Below are 19333 nucleotides of genomic sequence, written 5' to 3'. Positions count from 1 at the left end.
CTAAAACTTCCGGTCCTCAGATGCCGTAGTTACGATTAAAAATCTAAAAGCTCGCTCATTCAATCAGACGCCAAAATCGTAAAAATTCGGACAGTGCGACGGAACTGGTTCCTTTCTCGATTTATTCAGAAATTTTCATTTTCAGTGGATATGTTTTCGTTTGATCGTTGGTCGAACTTTTGGATTGTTAACGGTAAGCACGGAACCCGACAAATACATACTTACCTAAGTTCTCATTGGTTGGTTTATTTAGCTCAATTAGATCATTATCTAAAGATTTAACCAATCAGATCGATTGGATTGTTGTTGATTGTTGAGGGAACTTTTTATTTGGATTGTAATGGAGAAATTTGGTACCACCAGAAAAAACGAATAAACCTCCGGTAAATCTTGTTTCAAAAATCACAATAACGTACTTACCTACAACAATCGAAACGTTCCCTTAACAATCAAAAGTGCTAATATGACAAAAAGTAGCTGTACCGCAGCAATTTTCCGAATATTTGTGATTTCGGCGCTTTTGATTGTTAAGAGAACTTTTGGATTGTTTAAGGGTAGGTACTCTTTAAATGTTTCACAAAAGTGCAGAAAAATCCCACAACCACAAAGCAGTTTTCAGAAATTTCATCTCACTTTGAAAACTTTTATTTCCACAAAGAAAACCACTATCTATTGGAAATAACCCACACTGCATTTTTGAGCGGTATTTACACTTTAAAGCTCCACCCATTCAAAACAGGGCTTTCCCCTGCTCCATTGTCATTAGCATTATTCGCAAATTTAGCTCATTCGCTCCAAACCACTGGCTAAAAAAATTCTCTACGGTTCAACGATTTATGGTTTTAAAACTGAATGTACTAGAGTCAGTTAAAATCATATTCCAAAAAATAAACAAAAGGAAACTTTCCAAAATAATAGAGTAAAATGATCCTTCTTATCTAATCTTTCGGTTTTGTCGGTCTTAACCAACCCGAAAAATGACGCTCTCAATCAGTGGAAATCGATTCCAAAAAATATATACTGCAACACAACAGCTTTCGACCAAAAGAAAACTTCTCAACATGAACTTTTCCATGCTCCATGATCATCCCACCTCCTCTTCTCTCAAAGAACCTTATGCCACAAATCAAAAACTCACAAACCGAATTTTCATACGTTTTTTATTAAGTTTTGTAACATCAAAAAATGCATTTCGAATAATATATTCCCTCGAGACTTTGACAAATTACTAAAGTTTCTTGCTTTATTACATACGCTTCATATTCTAAGAACAGTTTTATAAGAACTTAAGGCCCAAATTTGGCCGAAATCTCGTAAGAACAAACTAAGAACAATCAAACTGCCTCAAATTTTAAAATTTACGAAAAAAGTATTTATAACCCTTAAGTAAAGAAATTAAGTTTATTTCAAGAACCTCTTAAGAACAAATAGACTTGAAAATTTCAAAGGAATAAGAAAAGCCAGGGTATGAGCAGAGATTTACTTGTTCTTATAAAAAAGTGTAATTCTTTATCATGAACTGATTATTATTACACTTGAGATTAACTCGTCCCAGTTTTGCAACCAAAAGAATATAAAGTCGATTTTTACGTTAACACAAATTTTTAATTCACGCATACACACAATTTCTTTTTGATTTCAGGCATTCACCCTACGAAAAAGGAATAAATTACACAGAAACCACTGGGAGCATTAAACTCGTCAAATTCCGTTAGATTTGGGTAGTATGGACTTTGACCTTATATTGACCTTCTCACAGACCCGTTAGGATTTTTTCAGCTGGTGGGGGTGAAAATAACGAACTGAAAGTCGATCAACATTGATATCCCCATATATTATTTTTTGACTGGGGATTTAAATTCCATTGTTTTCAAGACAGAAAATTCAGTGTGGATGGGAAAAATAGCATCATATTTTGCATTGAGGCAGAGTGAGGATTTGTTTATTTGATTATTCTCAGTGAGACAAAAATTAGAGTAAAATTTTCCACCGGGGACGATATTTTGGCCAATTTTTCCAGTGGGAAGGGTTCCCAGTGGGTCTGTGAGAATGGGTGTACCTCAAAGAATTTTAAGTTCGAATTATAGAAAAATTCGAATAATGGAAGATCCAGTTCACACAGCTCGGAGAGAAACGACTTCCTTGTGAAAGCTGCGGTGAACACAGAAAGATCCATCGCAAAATCAGAACGCATTATCGATTGACGTCAAAATATTTCAAAACAAACGGCGAGAGCGTGTGATAAATGAAGTAAAACTATAACAGATCTAAGATTACCTTAAAGGAAGTAATTTTGGCGGGAATTTAATTTGGCGGATGGCCAAAAAAGTTTTTTTAGAGGGAATTTAATTTGGCGGATGGACGAAAAAACTAAATTTGGCGGGAATTTAATTTGGCGGCCGCTTAAAAATTTAACCTTAAGATGGCGTCAAAACAGTGAAAAAATGGCAAAAACACCTTAAAAGAGATCATATTTTCAAAATGTATAATTTGGCGGGAATTTAATTTGGCGGATGGCGGAAAAAAGAAATTTTGGCGGGAACTTAATTTGGCGGATTTCAGTCGAATCCGCCAAATCCGCCAAATTTTCTTTCCGCCAAAATTTCTTCCTTTAAGGTAGCCTTTTTCCCATCTCCAGAAAGTTTTAATACGAAGCATAGCGTTCCTCAGCAACAAAGTATTTTTGAAATAGGTCAACATATACCAATCGTTATAAGATTCCAGCTTTGACATTCCAACAATAAATCATTTTCTTATAATTTTTGTGCTTCTGTTATTCACGGCTCAGTCTACCTAGATGCTTTAGCTTACGTGCAATCGTTATTGAATAGATAAAGTTCGCATGCGCTGTCTTCTGATGTTGGAACGCAAATCGCTTTAGGAAGATCAGGTGGTTAGCCAGGGAAACACCATAAATAAAAAATAGTTTATTGCCTTGATATCCCAGCTACTAAAATCCCAAAGTCATCAGTTATGGTACTTAATCCCCTTAATCTTTACGACTCATCATCACCGTTCAATCAACCCATCGTCACATGAAAGATTCCAGCTGGTACAAAAGCTGACATTATTTTGACGTTAGATGGACGTCTTTGGGACGCTTTATGCAGGCTGGAAAAAAAACTCAAAGCTTCAAATTTTCTTGATTTTGGCAAGCTCATCCGTACACATGTTTAAAAGTCTCGCTGCTTGAATTTCTATTTCTATTTAAAACCACAAACTACACACGTGTGTCCATCAAGTAAAAGTCTTTTTTAATATAATGTCATTGAAAATTGTGAATTTAAAACCACGCTTTTTTAGGGTCAATAGATACCTGAAACCTGATCGAGAGTATATCGAAAATATAGTCTTGTTACATGTCAAAATATGCTTAAGCTATAAATTATATGTAGTAGATTTTTTACAGGTTCTTTTGTCACAAAAACGACCGTCTCACTGTACGTCCTAGTGAAAGTTTTATGGAATGTATTTTTTCTGTCATAGAAATCAAAATTCAGGGTATTTCTATAACCGGAAGCAAGACTTTTCGAAGTAGCTCAAGTATCCTAAAGACTCAGCGAGTCGGGTGTCAAATGTTTTTGTGGCAATCGTAGGGAAATCTCAACTACAAATACTCAATAACTGAATGATTTTTCCCTGAGTATCTTTGATTTTTAATGATTAATCAAGTTATAAGTAAAGATGTAGGGTCACAGTTCAAATTCCACCCCTGTATCTATATATTGGTCATTGATTGCCAAGACAGCCTGTAGATGAGCCCAGAGAAACAATGGATAACTGTCTTAAAATTGTAAGTCTATCCGCGTAAAATAATATTACACACCTAACATGAAAATTGATTTGTGAAATGAGATATTATACATATACAAATAAGGGGTATGAAAATATGATATATAAAACAAAAAGGTTATCAAAATTTTGTCTTACCTTTCATTATTACGTAACTAAAACATCACCAGGGTGGAGTGTCCATAGTACCATATTTCTTCCTAGAGAAGGTGGCCGCGTGTTGAGTTTGCACTTCTCCGCATTGATTGTCTTGTCAACCAAAGGATCAATATATATTTGTTAGACAATGAGATTCACTGCTAATGTCGCTATTTTGAATAGCCCGCAAAGTTATTTAGGTCAATAGTGTTCCATAAAAAAAGCTTTCTTTTTTATGAATCATTCCTTTTATGTTAAACATCCATATTTCACGGAATATGTTGTAATAAAGGCGAGAAAGCCGTATAGTAGAAGAAGCATATACGATGCTATCCTCCGTCAAATTTACAGTGAACGCAAAAGAGAAAAATATATATTTACAACTGTAATTGGCGGAATAAATTTTCAGATTTATCCCATCACCTAAATTTTCCCTTTTTAGTGATCTTGTGTAGACGTTGGGATGACTGCAATGACTTCACGAAATTATGTAACTTTTATGTTGTTTTTGTCCCACCCAATACGTCACTTTTTCTATTGTTTAAGTGACGTATTGGGTGGAAAATTTTAAATTTTTTCAAAAGACTCTCCAGTGGTGCATATCATGAATATTGAATCTCCATAACACGAATACACGACGGGGAACGACTAGAAACACAAATTTGTTCGAGTTAAGGAAATTTCGAACTATGGGATAAGTTTTATAACTAAATGAAGAGACACAAGAAAACTCGTTTGAGTTACAGAGGTTCCAATTAAATAGACCCAACTGTATCAAGGCTTTTGAGCCACTTAATTGAAGTTAAAATTAACGTCAAAACAATGTTATGTTACGGATACGCGAGATGGATGAGAATTAAATCAATATACAAATTATATTTCCCTTAGGTATAAAATCATCTTCAAAGAATATTTACAGAACATTTTTGCTTAAGAATAATTTACAGAAAATACAAAGACAATAATACCATTTATTTTGTTACCTCAGTTGGATCAGCATAAGTTTCAAAATAAATTGGGATTTCGTTATAAATCGCTTCATCATCACATTGATCCGTTTCGGGTTTCATTTTATCACAATCGGTAATCGGAGAGCTGTTCAATTCTTCAGAAACGCTAGCAAGAGTATTGCTACTTTCGGCGCGTGGTATTGGCGGAATGGACTCACTTGAAGGGCGCCTCATTGTGCTTGGGCGGTACATTTCCGAAAAATCGGGAATAGGCATCCGACCCTCTGAAAGTCTAGGGAATGTCATGTTTTTATTTTCCGATCCTGGAATAGGCGGAAGCGATTCAGCCGACGGTCTTCTCATAGTTCCGCGTCCATATTTCGGTATACCAAAATCGGGGATACCCGTGATAGTGCGTCCTTCTGATAATCGGGGAAACGTTCCATTTTTATAATCCGATCCGAGTTGCGATAAAATGGATTCAGAGGAGGGTCGTCGAACAGTTGAGCGATATCTTTCACCAAAATTTGAGGTCTGTGTGTTAACGCTGTCTTCGGATGGTCGTCTAATAGTTGAGCGATATCGTTCACCAAAATTTGAGGTCTGTGTGATAACACTATCCTCGGAAGGTCTTCTGAGTGTCCCGCCTGACTCTGAATTGAAATCTGGTATTGGAGGATTTTTTCGTGATTCATTGGGTCGTCTTAATGTTTGGAGATCAGCATATTGTTCTGGTTCAACGCTGTTCAAATCCAACTCCATATATAATTCTTCGTTTTGTATGACCGGTACTGTAGACTTGACTGATGAAATAACTGAAAGAAAAATCAGATCTTGGTTACCAAGGTGGCACAGGAAGCATCCATTTCACGTCCGTTTTACGTCCATAGCATCCAAATAACGTTAGATGGACGTTATGTGTGTTGGTTAGAGGATAGAAACTGTTCTCTGCGAAAACGTGGCTCAATTTTAATAGTTTAAAGAAAATGATGTTAAGACGTCAAGTTAATGTAAGCTAATTTAATATGCTTGGTAAACGATTCCAAGGTGGAGAAAAAAGGGAAAAAAGAAATCAAAAACCGTGGAGAATACTATAGCAGTCAGCTCTGATTAGATGCTTTTAAAAAAGTGGTACCATATGGTTAGCACTACTTCATGTGGGTCAATTTATAAATCAATCAAATTTCCAGCTTAAAAATATCTTGATATACATTGAGTACCACTTTTCGAAAGAGTCCTTTGGCTAGCCCGCCAAAATTGAGAAGCTGCCTCAATAGGGTTATATAAAGTTAAGTGGGCAAAGTCACTCACCATATTTATTAGATCTTTCACTTCTATTGTCAACTTCTTCTCCAACTTGAGTATTCCGCTGTGGAAAAAACGTGACATTTCAATTAAAAACTGTCTCCACTTGGACAATTAAGTAGCAGTTACATTGTGCCTGTGTGCACAGAATCGAATCTTATCATGGAAATGAGGGAGTGGTAAGGGAAACTACCTTAAGAGGAATTCTTGCAAGAGTCAACGTCAGTTCGAGAACTACTGTAGGTTTAACAAAATGACAGGGCATGACTCAAAATTATTGCTTGAGAAAAACTAAGAATTTTTCTGTTTGTCTGAACATTGACCCTCCTCAATATGCAAAAAGGGTCAATGCTAGCTAGACAGAAAATCTCTTAGCTTTCTCAGACACTAATTTTGGGATTGGCCATTTTGGTTTGTCAATGGCGAATTGAATTACTACACTTTACAACAGAGAAAAAGTATAGACCTTGGAATAAAGGGGAGAATAAAATGATGTAGTTTAGAAACTTACTCTTTCTCTTCTTTGAGCTCTATCGTTTTTACATCTGAAGGATAAGAGAAAAATAATATTCAGAACAAAAATATCAATAAATTGATGAAAATCACAAGCTAATTAACATAGTATTTATCAGATAATTAAAGTACGGAAATCACTTAGCAGAGAACACTGCTTCATGAAGATAAACAAATCAATCTTAGTAGCTAGCATAGGGGGTGGCAATCTAATATTTTTGTTTTGAAGTAAACATCTCTTATGTAAGATGCTATTAAGATTTTGAGAGCTCGTCAATTTACTGCTGTGTTAATTTTAAACTTGTTTATTATTGACTCGATGGATATATACACGCTTTTTTTTATACTTATACACTTTATAAAAATGTCCATGATGAAAATGACCAAAGAATTAAGAATATGCTAAGAATATCACCATCATGGAATTTTGAGAAGTATGTACTAAATGTTAAATCTAGTCTGGATTAGGATCCTAACATAAGAATGCTGTAAGAATATTTTAGGATGATTTTCCCAAAAAAATTAAGAATATCCATGATGAAATCGATTTACACCATTCTTATAAAAAAAAGCGTGTAAGATGACTAGCGCCTGTGGTTCTTGCTAGATTATTGCTGAACCAGCATAAATTACTATTACTACAAAAATTACAATTTCTCAAGCGTGTAATGTTAAGTGTTTCTATTTTGTATAGGTAGAGCTGGTAAAGAAATGATAATGCTTGTTAGTCAAGTTTTATTGACATTTTGAGGGAGCTAATTTTCGTGGAACTTACTTACTTTCGCGGTGTGAGGGTACGAAATTAGTGCATTTTGCAGAACTAATTTTCGGGGTTGACACCCACTTTTTGGCGAATTTCTTTCATATTCCTAGGGGCTTTAAGGATTTTTAGTAAATATTGCATTTAGCGGAAGTAATTTTCGCGGTAGACACCCAAAAACGCGAAAATTAGTTCGGCAAAAATTAGTTCCCACGAAAATTAGTTCCCTTAAGGAAACCAGCCAATACTAGCCCACAATCAAGAAAATTTATCCCCTTTAATGAAAAAAAAAAATTTTTTTCGCAAAGTCTAGACTCAATAAGGAAATGGTAATTACATGATGAAACCAGTAAGTACCTTAAACTAAAATAGCCACTAACACCACCACTCCTAGTTTCTCAGAAATACAGGAACAAATCTATTAGTATAAATGACTAAAGAAAGGTTTTCTGACGCAAACATATAGGAGACACTGTGAAATCTACATCGAGAATCTGCACAATCTCAATGATACATTATGCTAATGACTATGGTTACATAACACAAGTGGTCATTGCTTCGTAGTAACGACACTATACAGACCACTAATGAAAGCGTTTTTTTGGTAACTCAGTATACCCTAAAGAACATATATTCCAATTTTCAGCTTGATGGCAATTTTGTGTGGGGTGTGGTGAAATTTCAATTAATTCTACCTGACTATTATTAAGTCTTTTAATCTCCAACTCGCCATGCAAGGCTAAAATAATTTAAATCATATCCATCAAAATCTATTGTACTGACTTCATTATTCACTTAGATTTAGTTTTATCTGAACACGCAAAACAAAAGCACTGATAAAAGGACCTGGAAATTCGCAGAAAATTTATCGTCTATCTGGACTGTAAACATCTTATGATTACTTTTACTGGTCTTTCTATGGGAGAATCTTTCTCCTTCCAAATTAAAAGATTGTCATATGAGTTGTATTAGCACGCTAATTGCTAATTATATTACAACCCTAATTAAAGCTCATCATGTTAACCCAAAAATGACCCCAAGAAGGAGGGTAAAAAAGATTTTATCAGCATCACCAATTTGAAACGAATTAGTTTGCATAATAGATGATAGAGAACTATCTTGCGAATAATTACATGTTATTAATTCACTGCAATACTCACTGCGAAAAACTGAAGCGGTAGTACTGAAATTATCTCGTAACAATGATCGTTATGTTACCATACAGCAATAGGGGCTATAAAACTATAGCACGTAATTATGAACGACTCCACTCTATGCTACTAATTACAAGCTACAAAAAGGAACATCTCATGGGCTGTCCCTTGTTATAAAAGAGTTCATCGTGCCCTTTCTGGGAACAACAATTTCATGACTTCATTTGTACACATTATTATCAGTTCATAACTAACCTTGGTCTTTATCTTGGTCTAAGTGCTTGCAAATAGTTTTTCTTCAATGTAAGGGTAATTTTGAGAAAAAATAATTACTGACAAGATCAAGAGACTAAAGCTTAAACCTTTTATAGGGGCTTATGCCCAGGCTTTTATCATGGAAACTTGAGCATTGACAAACTATATCTAAAAACCCTTGAAAGCGTGTGTATAGTGTACCCCCATTACATATTTTAGGCTCACAAAAAGTGTTGGGCTTATCCAGAAAAATATTTGAAGAAGTAAAGAATTCCTTACTTTCTGCAAATGACGATGAAAATGATGAAGAGAATGATAGCCAGTGTTGCCAAGCCAATCCCAAGAGCAACTTTCACTGCTAAGTCCTGTTCTTGTTTTGTCCTCTTGTTGTGATGTACTTCAAACCATGGGTTTACTGTTGTGGTTTTGGGTGTCGTTGTTGTTACCACGGGTTTCACTTTTGTTGGTGTCGCTACAGACGAGCTTTTCGCAACATTTTTTAGGCTAGAAGTTATTGTGGAAGTGGTCGTAGGGATAGTCATGGGGATGGTCGTTGTCGTTTTAGGGGTGCTCGTTGTGGGGGTGGTCGTTGTCGTAGTGGGGGTTGTCGTTGTCGTTGTAGTTGTCGTAGTAGAGGTGGTCGTAGTGGGGATGGTCGTTGTCGTTGTAGTTAAAGGGGTGGCCGTTGTCGTAATCGGTTTTGGAATCGGATTCTCAGGCTTCTTTATGAGAACTAAGGAAAGAGTTTTGACAGGCTCATGAAAATTCTCCTAAAGGTGTAAACCAAAAACAAAAACATTGGTTTTCTTGATTTCGATTCAAACAGGTTATAGTTCAGAGTACTCTCAGATACCAATACACTTTTTATAACGACATCGTTTCTCAGCCCCGTTGTTCTTATAAAATTGTTCTCAGAAGAAAAGAGTGTAAACGCCCTGTTAGTTAATTTTTCGATTTTTGTTATCAATTTAACTTTAAATTGCATGTTCTTAGAATGTATTTATCTTATTTTAGATGTTCAAAAATACAACCAGCGCAAGTTCCGAAATTAGGTTTTTATTTTAGTAAGTGAGGACAGCGATAAATTCGAATTTCCCACTGTAAATTTTTTGAGTTATAAATCTGCCTCACGTCAAACCCGTCCTGTATACATCAGATTATAAAAATACAGGACGTGTCTCCTGTCTACTTCCAAACCCGCAGCTAGGACCCCAATTTTTATTCAAATTTGATTATTTTCAAAATTCAAAACTTTCAAATTCCTAATTCCTTTCTCGGAGCTACTTTCAGATATACAAAGGCCACAAGATACACAGAAACTGCAAGATAAATTCTTGAGGAAAAATTAAATCAAATTAAATTGAGAGCAAAACCAATACACTTACACGTGGAGGTTCCCAGAGCTTTGCCGATAAAGCATCCTTTGATAATTCGGTTGTCATTTGGCTTCCGGCATTTTAATCTGACACGTAATAACCGGCCAATAATCCACTCATACTTACTAATCTGAAAGGTTAAAGAAAGATAAAATGATTTTCGTAGATTATTCATAATTCAACGAACCTCTAAATACACGAAATTCTCCAAAACTTGAATTCACACTTCCTTAGCCCCTCAGCTTGCAGCTCATAAACCCTTTAGTATCTTTCACGTGCATGTAAAATCTTACTTAAATCCTCGAGGAACATAGTTAAAAAGGTTGTTAATATGAATTTCCCCAAAATTAGCAATTAAATTACCACTGTGGTAATCCCCCATCTATATAGGGGGCAAACCTTGTGATCCGTGATACATTTTCTAGGGCAAACTCTGTGAACTTTTGTATAGGTTGTCTTTAGCAAGCCCTTAATAATAATTTCCAGGCCTTAGCAGCGTCCCCTAATAACGGAAATGACTTCAAACGCATTCGCTTTCAAAAACAACGCAATTATTTGCAACCTAGAAAAAATCTCACGGATTCTAAGGTTCGGTCCCCTACAATTATCAAAAACTACTACAAATCATTTAAGACGAGATGAACTTTTTCTGACTTATAAATTCATGCAGGATAAAGAAAATTCACTAAAACAGATTTCTAATGTAAGATCCAAAACTCAATTTACTACAAAGACAATTAAATTGTTTGCATTGGTAAATAAGATGCGACACTTTCTATTTTAGGATTGTTACAATAAGGAAAATTGTGCCTGAATACCAAAACCGGAAATCGGTATGATGATCCGGTCTACAAATCGGATTTAAAAGGCTTTAAAGTAATCTTAAAGTTCTTAAAAACAATGAGTCGCAACTAATTTTTGTTTTGTCTTTGGAATGATTCTGTCTAAAGATATAGAAAATTGATTCAAATTAGCGCCAGGAAGAATATAAAGTCGTTATCATTTCGAACTTCTGTAATTCGAATCTTCTTGAATTTGAGCTAAAACATCGGTTCCTGGAAAGCTGCAAAGTCGTGTTAATTGGGATCTTTACCTAATAATTCGAATATTTTTGCTAATCGATTAAGAACAAGGCCAGAAACAATATAGTCCAGTTACCCCCAGAAGATCAAGACTGCATAATTCAAATGAAATGAAATCATACCAAAAGTCGATTTTCATAACGTTTACAAATTTGTCCATCCACCAGACTTTCCAGGTACGATTGAACCGATTCTGTATTTCCCAAAACTTGATTCCCACCCTCGTCATTATTCTCATTGGGCGTCACGGGCGGCAACTCCCATTCTTGGCTATTATGTATTAATAGAGGGATATCATTTTCCTCCAGCCTACATTCCATCCCTTCTTCCAGGCTATTTTGATGATGTAATAGATGGTTAGTAGGAATGTAACCGCATTGGTCGGAATGATGGATATTGAGAATGTGTCCAGTCTCAGTTGTAAATAGGCAACCTATAGAGGAAATTTGAAAAAATAGAATATTGATGGAACAAAACATGTTATTCAATGTTATTTTCTGGTAAAATTCTTTGATTTTTCGATTTTACTAAAATACCGAGAGGCTAAAGGATCTAAACCTATCTAACATTTTCTGGAAAACTTTCAATTCTTCGGGTGAATTATATATCAATACACGGGTTTCAAATGTGTTCTATTTTGAAAAAAATGTCAAGTAAACAAACTTTCTGATTGGATAATGTTAGCGTTTTCTTGATATTTTTCCTCGAGAATGAAACATATTCTTTTTTTATGGTATAGAAAGTAGGAGCGCCTCTTATGCTGGCAAAGCAGAATTAACAAAAAATAATCTTAAATTTTTGCTAGCGCTTGAGGAGACGGTTTTCCTTTTTCTTGTTTGAAAATGTGTGTAAAGGCCGGTCTCCACTTTCGCGCGACATGAGCGAAAACTTTTTGTCGTTTTTGTAAGGTCGGTTGAGAAATGAAGCAATTCCATTGGTCGAAATTGACGTAACGGATGAAAAAAGTAGAACTTCCTTCAACTTTTTTTTTGTTCGCGCGAAACTTTTTTATGACGTAATCTTTTCTTCAGGCAAAACAGGTTAAGAAAAAAACTGTCGTCCATTTCGCACGAAAGTGGAGTCCGGCCTTAAACTAGACACATCTTATAAAAAACTTACTATCATCTATCTGGTTATCCGCATAACATCCATACCACTCTCCATTCTCGCCAAAAAAATGTGGAAGCTCATGTGGACATTTACAACGAAGTTCGTTAGGCTCAAAGATTGCATTTATGAAACGTTCACATTTTGACTGGCTGTCTGCGAACCAATGATCACCACTTGAAGTACGTGTCACTTTCAAATCTTCCAAACGTTGATAGCTTACGTACAACCCATTAACCGGTGAGTATATGTAGAAGAGGAAGTATAAGATGATTGTGTTCAGGACCATTTTGAGGATTAGATAGTTTGTTTGTATGAATTTTTCGTTTTCTTTTTGTATCAGTGTTACTGTTTTTGGGTTTTTGCTTTTTTCGATGTTTTCATATCCACCGTTTGAGCTAAAATGAGAAAAATAGCAAAATGTAAACACATAAACCAGAAAAAACTCAAGTGCCCCATCATCTGGAGGCTAGTGGTCACTTTATTTAAAGACTAAATTTTGTATAAAGTCAAAAAATCTTAGAAAATGTTTTTATTCAATCAAATAGTGTTCAACAATGTGTTTAGAATGTGCAAAAAGTGAAAGATTTTCTCCTACATCGGTAAATTTTGAACCCTCAGTTCTAACAGCTCTCCTCCAGGGCTAAAAGTATTGACATCTAGAGTGTATTATAACTTCTTCAAAGAGCTGGTAGGAACTGATATCAGTTTCAATAAACAGGGATGGCTACAAAGCCACCTGAAACAATATTGGTAACTCCGAAACTCTTATCAAATAAAGTCACCAAAAAGAGGATGATGAACAAACTAAAGTTACCCAGCTGGCACACAACGTTGTTTCAACGTTTATCTAACGTTCACAACGTCCATTTGACGTTAGATTAACGTTGAAACAACGTTGAACGCCAGTTGGGCACTGTAATGTAATGTTAATCTACCAAGACAAATTTTAACGATTGCGAGAAACAATCTAGCTTGGGTATAAACAAAAACAAATTTAACCCAAGTCACACTGCCGGTCTGTACACATTGAACAATATAACCTCTTACGAAAACAGTTTACCAAAACAAAACAGAAATTAGTTTAATTAGCCATCTAAATATAACCAATGATAATGAAAATATTGTACATTGGTTAATCATACTATGACAGTATAATATAATTGCATTCCAAAAATATATCTCAAAACACTACAAATAGTATCTGAGTGTACCACTAACAAGACAACACAGTCATCAAGAAGATTGCTGAATGGCACCTAGCAAATGATTCCCCTGAATAATACAGATTCCAAGGGGTTTTCTGTCTTTCATATATTTTTTATAAGAATAATTTTATAAGAACGCAGAAATCTGCATGAAACCTAAGAACATAGTAGGAACAATTTAAGCCTCAGATTACAAATGATATAAGAATACACTAATTTAAGGATCTTTTTTTAAGGCTCCCAAACAAAAAAATAAAAGTCTACAGAATCTTAAGAATATCTTAAGAACACCCAAGCCTGCGACGATTTTCCGCAAATATAGATAAGAACTGATGTGACGGAGCATTTTTTATTCTTATATCAAAGGATACAAGGTTTTAATAACCAGGATCTTGGCTGATCATATTTTTATCCTCGTGTCTTATAATAAATTCGTATTACTTAATATGTAAGCCACAAAAAGAATTCCAACCGGTTCTAAGCAATTTACTAAATCCGATAATATTAAAGTATGTTAATTTTAAAGGGTTAAGACTTTGAAAAATAAATCCGTTATATTTTATGGCAATGTAACAAGTTTCAAGCCAAGCGACAACGTCAGCTCCTGGTGGAGGTCCCTGCTATCACTAATCATTTGCAAGCCAAAATGAGATTGATTTTCAGTGTACATCAGAAAATATGATAATGGAAAAGTACATATCATACCGTACCGCGGTAGTTCCGTGCCGTAAAAACGCTTATCGCACCCATTGGTTTATCCTTGGAAGCAACACAACATCAATTAACAACATCGACAAACAACAACTTATAGTTGTTATAATGCAAGCAAATAGATTTTTAAGAAATATACATAAATAACACCATATACATAGTCGGCCTCAGATCTATTTCATCGTCCAATATCATACCATACCGCTATAGTTGAATATTAAAAGTACTCAAATGACATTTTGCGGCATTGAATTTTTACGCTAGCTTTCCCTTCCTCTTTATACGAAAGTTGGGGGAAGTAAAAATTAAAAGCACGTTAGCGAGGACAAATGTGCAAGACATAATTGTTTAGCCTCCATTACAATATCATAAAATGGTCAAAATCTCTCAGCAGTGATCAAAAGACGCATAATTTATGCTGATATGAATAACGGAAACAATGTACTTAATAAATATCTATCATTTAAATCTCACTTAAAACCATGACAGGGCCAAATAACTGAAAAACAAAACAGGAAAAGGAAAAACAATTTAGATTTTTTATAAATGACATTTTTCCGGAAATCCTGTTTGATCGGAGATTTCACATTCATAGTTGGGCGTTTTCCGATATTGCTCTTCTAAGTGAAACGAAAAATATTGGTCTATTTTCTACGAGTGAAAATCCGAGTGAAATCCTCAAAACTTGCCCAAAAAACTGTGAAAAAACCCACCCGACAAAGTTACAAAACATTTTCTTGGCTTAGATAACAACAGGGTAAAACAAAATAGGAATTTCAGTTGTCTGTTCAATTTAGTCTTACAGCAATTTCAAAACTTTGCTACAACTGGGGAATTTCATTAAAATATATAAACTGTCCATTCGCTCTAGTTCGAATCGTCGAACTAGTTAAAGGAAGAAATTTTTGCGGGAATTTAATTTGGCGGATGGCCGAAAAAGTTTTTTAGAGGGAATTTAATTTGGCGGATGGACGAAAAAACTAAATTTGGCGGGAATTTAATTTGGCGTTTGCTGAAAAATGTATCCTTAAAATGGCGTAAAAACAGCAAAAAAATGCAAAAACACCTTAAAAGAGATCATATTTTCAAAAAGTTTAATTTGGCGGGAATTTAATTTGGCGGATGGCGGAAAAAAGAAATTTTGGCGGGAACTTAATTTGGCGGATTCTGGCCAAATCCGCCAAATCCGCCAAATTTTCTTTCCGCTAAAATTTCTTCCTTTAAGGTAGAAGACCTTTAATTTGAAAAGTTCGTAGTTCGATATTCTTCTTTTATTTATCCCACAAAGATCGAATTAGAGAATGTCTACTCTAATGTACAATGTAAAGGGCTAATTGAGTTTAACAAAGGAAAGATTGAGCTAATATTCTGCATTTACTAAATCAAATTTCAGCAGTTTGCTTTAATTAGGTTCTTTTTTTTCGCAATTAATACAAAAAGTAGGCTCTAATGTGGCGACAAGCAATTAAGCAATCGAGCACATTTCGCTTTTGCATGCGTAGTAGAGGAAGTCGTTATAAAGCAAATATAAAACCTCATAAATTTACGCTTAATTGAGATCAAAACAGGTCATTTAACGACCGCACGGGCCGAACGTCAAAATCTAAGGCCGACGAGAAACATCTTCTAGCCTAGTTAACTAAACCCGTATTCACAAGGCTAGGACACACGGCTTATGGCAATATAGCGTTTTCGGCGCTTTAAAGATTTTTTATATTTACGGATTTTAAGCTTGCCTCTAGTTATTCAGTCACAACTTACCATCAGACTTATCCTAGTGACTGAATCAAACTAGCTTAATTTTCTAGGCTAACAATCTTCCTGGTCATTGAGTTCAAAAGAAAGAAAAATATTAGAATGACATATTGAATATAGCTCTTTCTTTGCTTTTAAGCGGTATGTTTTTCGAAATCTGGCGATAGGTTTTACTCTCCATCTGGCGTTTGTGTATAAACCACGCGGGTCTCGCGTTTTGGATGGCTTCATTTCCCCTCCAAAAGTTTAAAGTCGAGCCCCTTCCGGGATTCCAAATTAATGTTCCTGATATCAAAAGAGAAGTTTTGGTCCAGAAAGTAGAAATATCTTTAAGAGTGAAGTACAGACCTTTGGAATACGGCTATTCTAATAAAAAAAGTCCGCAAAATAATTGTCAGTTCCCTGACATTTATCAAAAAGTTTTTATTTTCCAGGTTTTTCAGGGTTTGTCTGACCATGCATTTCCAAAAGGACCGTTTTTGTCTTCGAACAAATTTCAATCAGATACAAAATATACCTTAAGCTGCCCTTAGTGGATTAATTTTGGCGAGAATTAAATTTGGCAAATTTAGTTGGAATCTTATAAACATTACCAAAAATAACAGCATTATAATTAACCGTAATAGAAATTAAGGAATGAAATGAATGAAATTAGGAATGGTAAGCTTACTATATAGACTGGGATATAGGAGTGAAATTATGAGAAGCAAAAACAAATCAAGTCATTCATATTATAAATATGACAAAAGTCATTGAATTGACTAGTGACCTCAATACTGCTATAAACTCAAGTCCCCTTCAGCGGTTAGCAAGGGTTAAAACTCCTGGTATAAATTTAGCTGATAAATTTCTATACACCAGTATTCAATGGGAGAACGATTCGATTAAAATAGGAACAGTGTTGTTGATCTAAGTCAAAATCCAAAAAACAAAATTTTCACATGTCTTCAAAGTACTATAATACAGTGCTACACTTACAAAGAGGGCCCGAACAGTAGGGCCCCTTATCACGCAATCACACGCTCAAAATGTCCACATCACATGATCACACGAAAGAATCATCTTACCAATCACGTACAGTATCACGCTTTTTGAAATGATAGATCACGCCATCACGTAAACAAATTATTCACCAAACTATAAGACTAGAGTCTACTTATGACTGAAATTTGCTTTCTGATGATTTTAATGTCGTTGAGTCCAGTGAAGTAGACTAGAGGAATTCGCCATATAATAAAACAAGAAAATACCTCCAAAATTTGAAAAGAATGTTCTATTGGTCATGGTTTTCTGTTTGATTTTCTTCAAAAAGGGACTGGAATCCAGATTCTAGTGGTACGGATTTGCTACCACATCAAGCAAAGTCAAAAAATGGAGCCTGCCAAATTACACTAAGCCACTTATCAACGCCATCTAGTTTAGCAAATAATAGCTATAAGTGGCCCATTGGGCTACTAAACTATAGACTACAACAAGTAAGAAAACAAATGTTGATACAATGCTCCATACATATAAGTAGAGCTCAATGTGTTAAAATTCCAAAAATCTGAAATTTTAACGAATTGAAATAGATTATAGACACCGTAGATCCAAGTCAGAATTCAAGTCAGAATCCAAAACAAAACAAAACAAAACCTGCTGATATCATTAGCGAAAGAGAAGAGTGGAATTGGCAATATAAATTGACAACTCTAAAAGGATGACATAACCAAATCGTTAAGGAAATGCTAAGCAATCGTCTTCCATAATTGAGCAATTAAAAAACAACCTCTTCAATCGAAAATGCATGAGAGAAAGTAACAGCTACATAAAAATGATGGTGCCTTTTTTACTATATAAGAACAACCGTGACTTTAAAGAGGCTTTAAGATTTTTCTTATATCCAGTCTTTCGATACAAACTGTTCTGAGCTCCTCTTTAGAGTCGGACTTGAATCCTTTAAAATTCCCTTTTTGAATTCTCTCAGAACCCCATCAATGGACTAACTGATTTATCGGGGGTATATTCTACACGCCGTTCTTGTAAATTGTTTTCTAATGAAAAAGATGTCCATCGTGAAATATACTTACTTTCCATCTGGTTAGATACAGTGTGAAAAGCAGCTATGTATTTTCGCAACATTTTGATGACGTCATCCACTGTCCGGTGCAAGCAAGAGATCTCTTGTCCGGCTGCACATTGACATCATCACTAAAATGAATTAACCCCATCTGGTTGGATACAGTATGAAAGCAAAATTTCATTTTTCGCAACATTTTTATGATAATGTCATCAAGTGTCCGGTGCAAGAGGTCGTTTGTCCGGGTGTAAATTACAAATTTTTGAAATGCATTCATCCCATCTGGTTACAGTGTAAACTATGTATTTTCACAACATTTTCGATGATGTAATCAAGTGAATGGTTCAAGAGGTCATTTATGAGACTTCAAATGAATGTGATCTCATCTGAGATAATCAATTTTTAGGCTAATCTAGGCTAATCGTTCGATAATTTGTCCATTTATCATAAATGAAAAGGTATCAATTTCGTTTTCATTAGCTTTATACCATAATGACTATCCGCATATTATACAAATATGTATAATGTTTACAGACCAGTCAGTATATGTATTTCCGATTATATTCACTCAGGGAAAAGATGACATTCACTTTCCCGAAAAAAAATGCGTTCCATTTGATACATTATTTTAATGACGTCATTGAATGTCCGGAAAGTTCGTTCGTTTGTCCGGTTTTTAGTTCCTGATTCGAAGATGCGATATAATGAAGATGTGTCAATTTACAGCATGCCATCGATTTGTTTCCTTTGTTATTTTGTTTTCTTTTATTTATTTCTTCATTTTGTTTTGTTTTCTGACTGAAAAAGAAAGACATAATGCATACGTAGTTAGCGTAGCCGACATTAGCACTTTCCATTATATTTGCAGTTACCGGTCAATGCTAACATGAGAAATTTCACCTCATCTTCAAGGGTATATTATTATCTGCAACATTATTGAAAGTTCGATCTCTTTAAATGGTAAGATTGATGAGTTTTAAATATAATTGGAAGATGTTTTTTCATAATTATACATTTCTAAACTTGAAATTAAAAGCGTTAAAATGGTTAAATCATTTTAAAAACAACTTTATAAAATTACCGCAGAAAAATATTGTAACGTCTCTGACAAAATATAATTATGTATTATCTTGTTAAAGACAACTATCAAAAATTGATCTAGAGCTTT

General features: G+C 34.8%; 1 protein-coding gene across 1 annotated transcript; it reads right to left on the bottom strand.

Moving 5' to 3' along the window:
- Nucleotides 1-4788: 4788 nt before the first annotated feature.
- LOC136801145 (uncharacterized) lies at nt 4789-18965 on the bottom strand. The gene is made up of 8 exons (XM_067057768.1): nt 18176-18965; nt 12445-12830; nt 11448-11758; nt 10253-10373; nt 9147-9600; nt 6697-6730; nt 6192-6249; nt 4789-5695 (listed from the first exon to the last, which is right to left on the bottom strand). Exons 2-8 carry the CDS (start codon nt 12719-12721, stop codon nt 4902-4904), a joined length of 2049 nt encoding a protein of 682 aa, XP_066913869.1. The 5' UTR covers nt 12722-12830; nt 18176-18965; the 3' UTR covers nt 4789-4901.
- Nucleotides 18966-19333: the final 368 nt, after the last annotated feature.

Source organism: Clytia hemisphaerica, unplaced genomic scaffold (genome assembly GCF_902728285.1).
Source record: "Clytia hemisphaerica strain Z4C2 unplaced genomic scaffold, Clytia hemisphaerica genome assembly, whole genome shotgun sequence".
NCBI lineage: Eukaryota > Metazoa > Cnidaria > Hydrozoa > Leptothecata > Clytiidae > Clytia > Clytia hemisphaerica.
This window is presented reverse-complemented; position numbering and strand designations above follow the sequence as displayed.

Coding starts and splice junctions, on each gene's coding strand:
- LOC136801145 (XM_067057768.1), bottom strand. CDS start 12,721: ATGGTCCTGAACACAATCATCTTATACTTCCTCTTCTACATATACTCA. Junction 10,374..11,447: donor GTTATGAAAATCGACTTTTG/GTATGATTTCAT, acceptor TTAACCTTTCAG/ATTAGTAAGTATGAGTGGAT. Junction 9,601..10,252: donor AGCTCTGGGAACCTCCACGT/GTAAGTGTATTG, acceptor CTCTTTCCTTAG/TTCTCATAAAGAAGCCTGAG.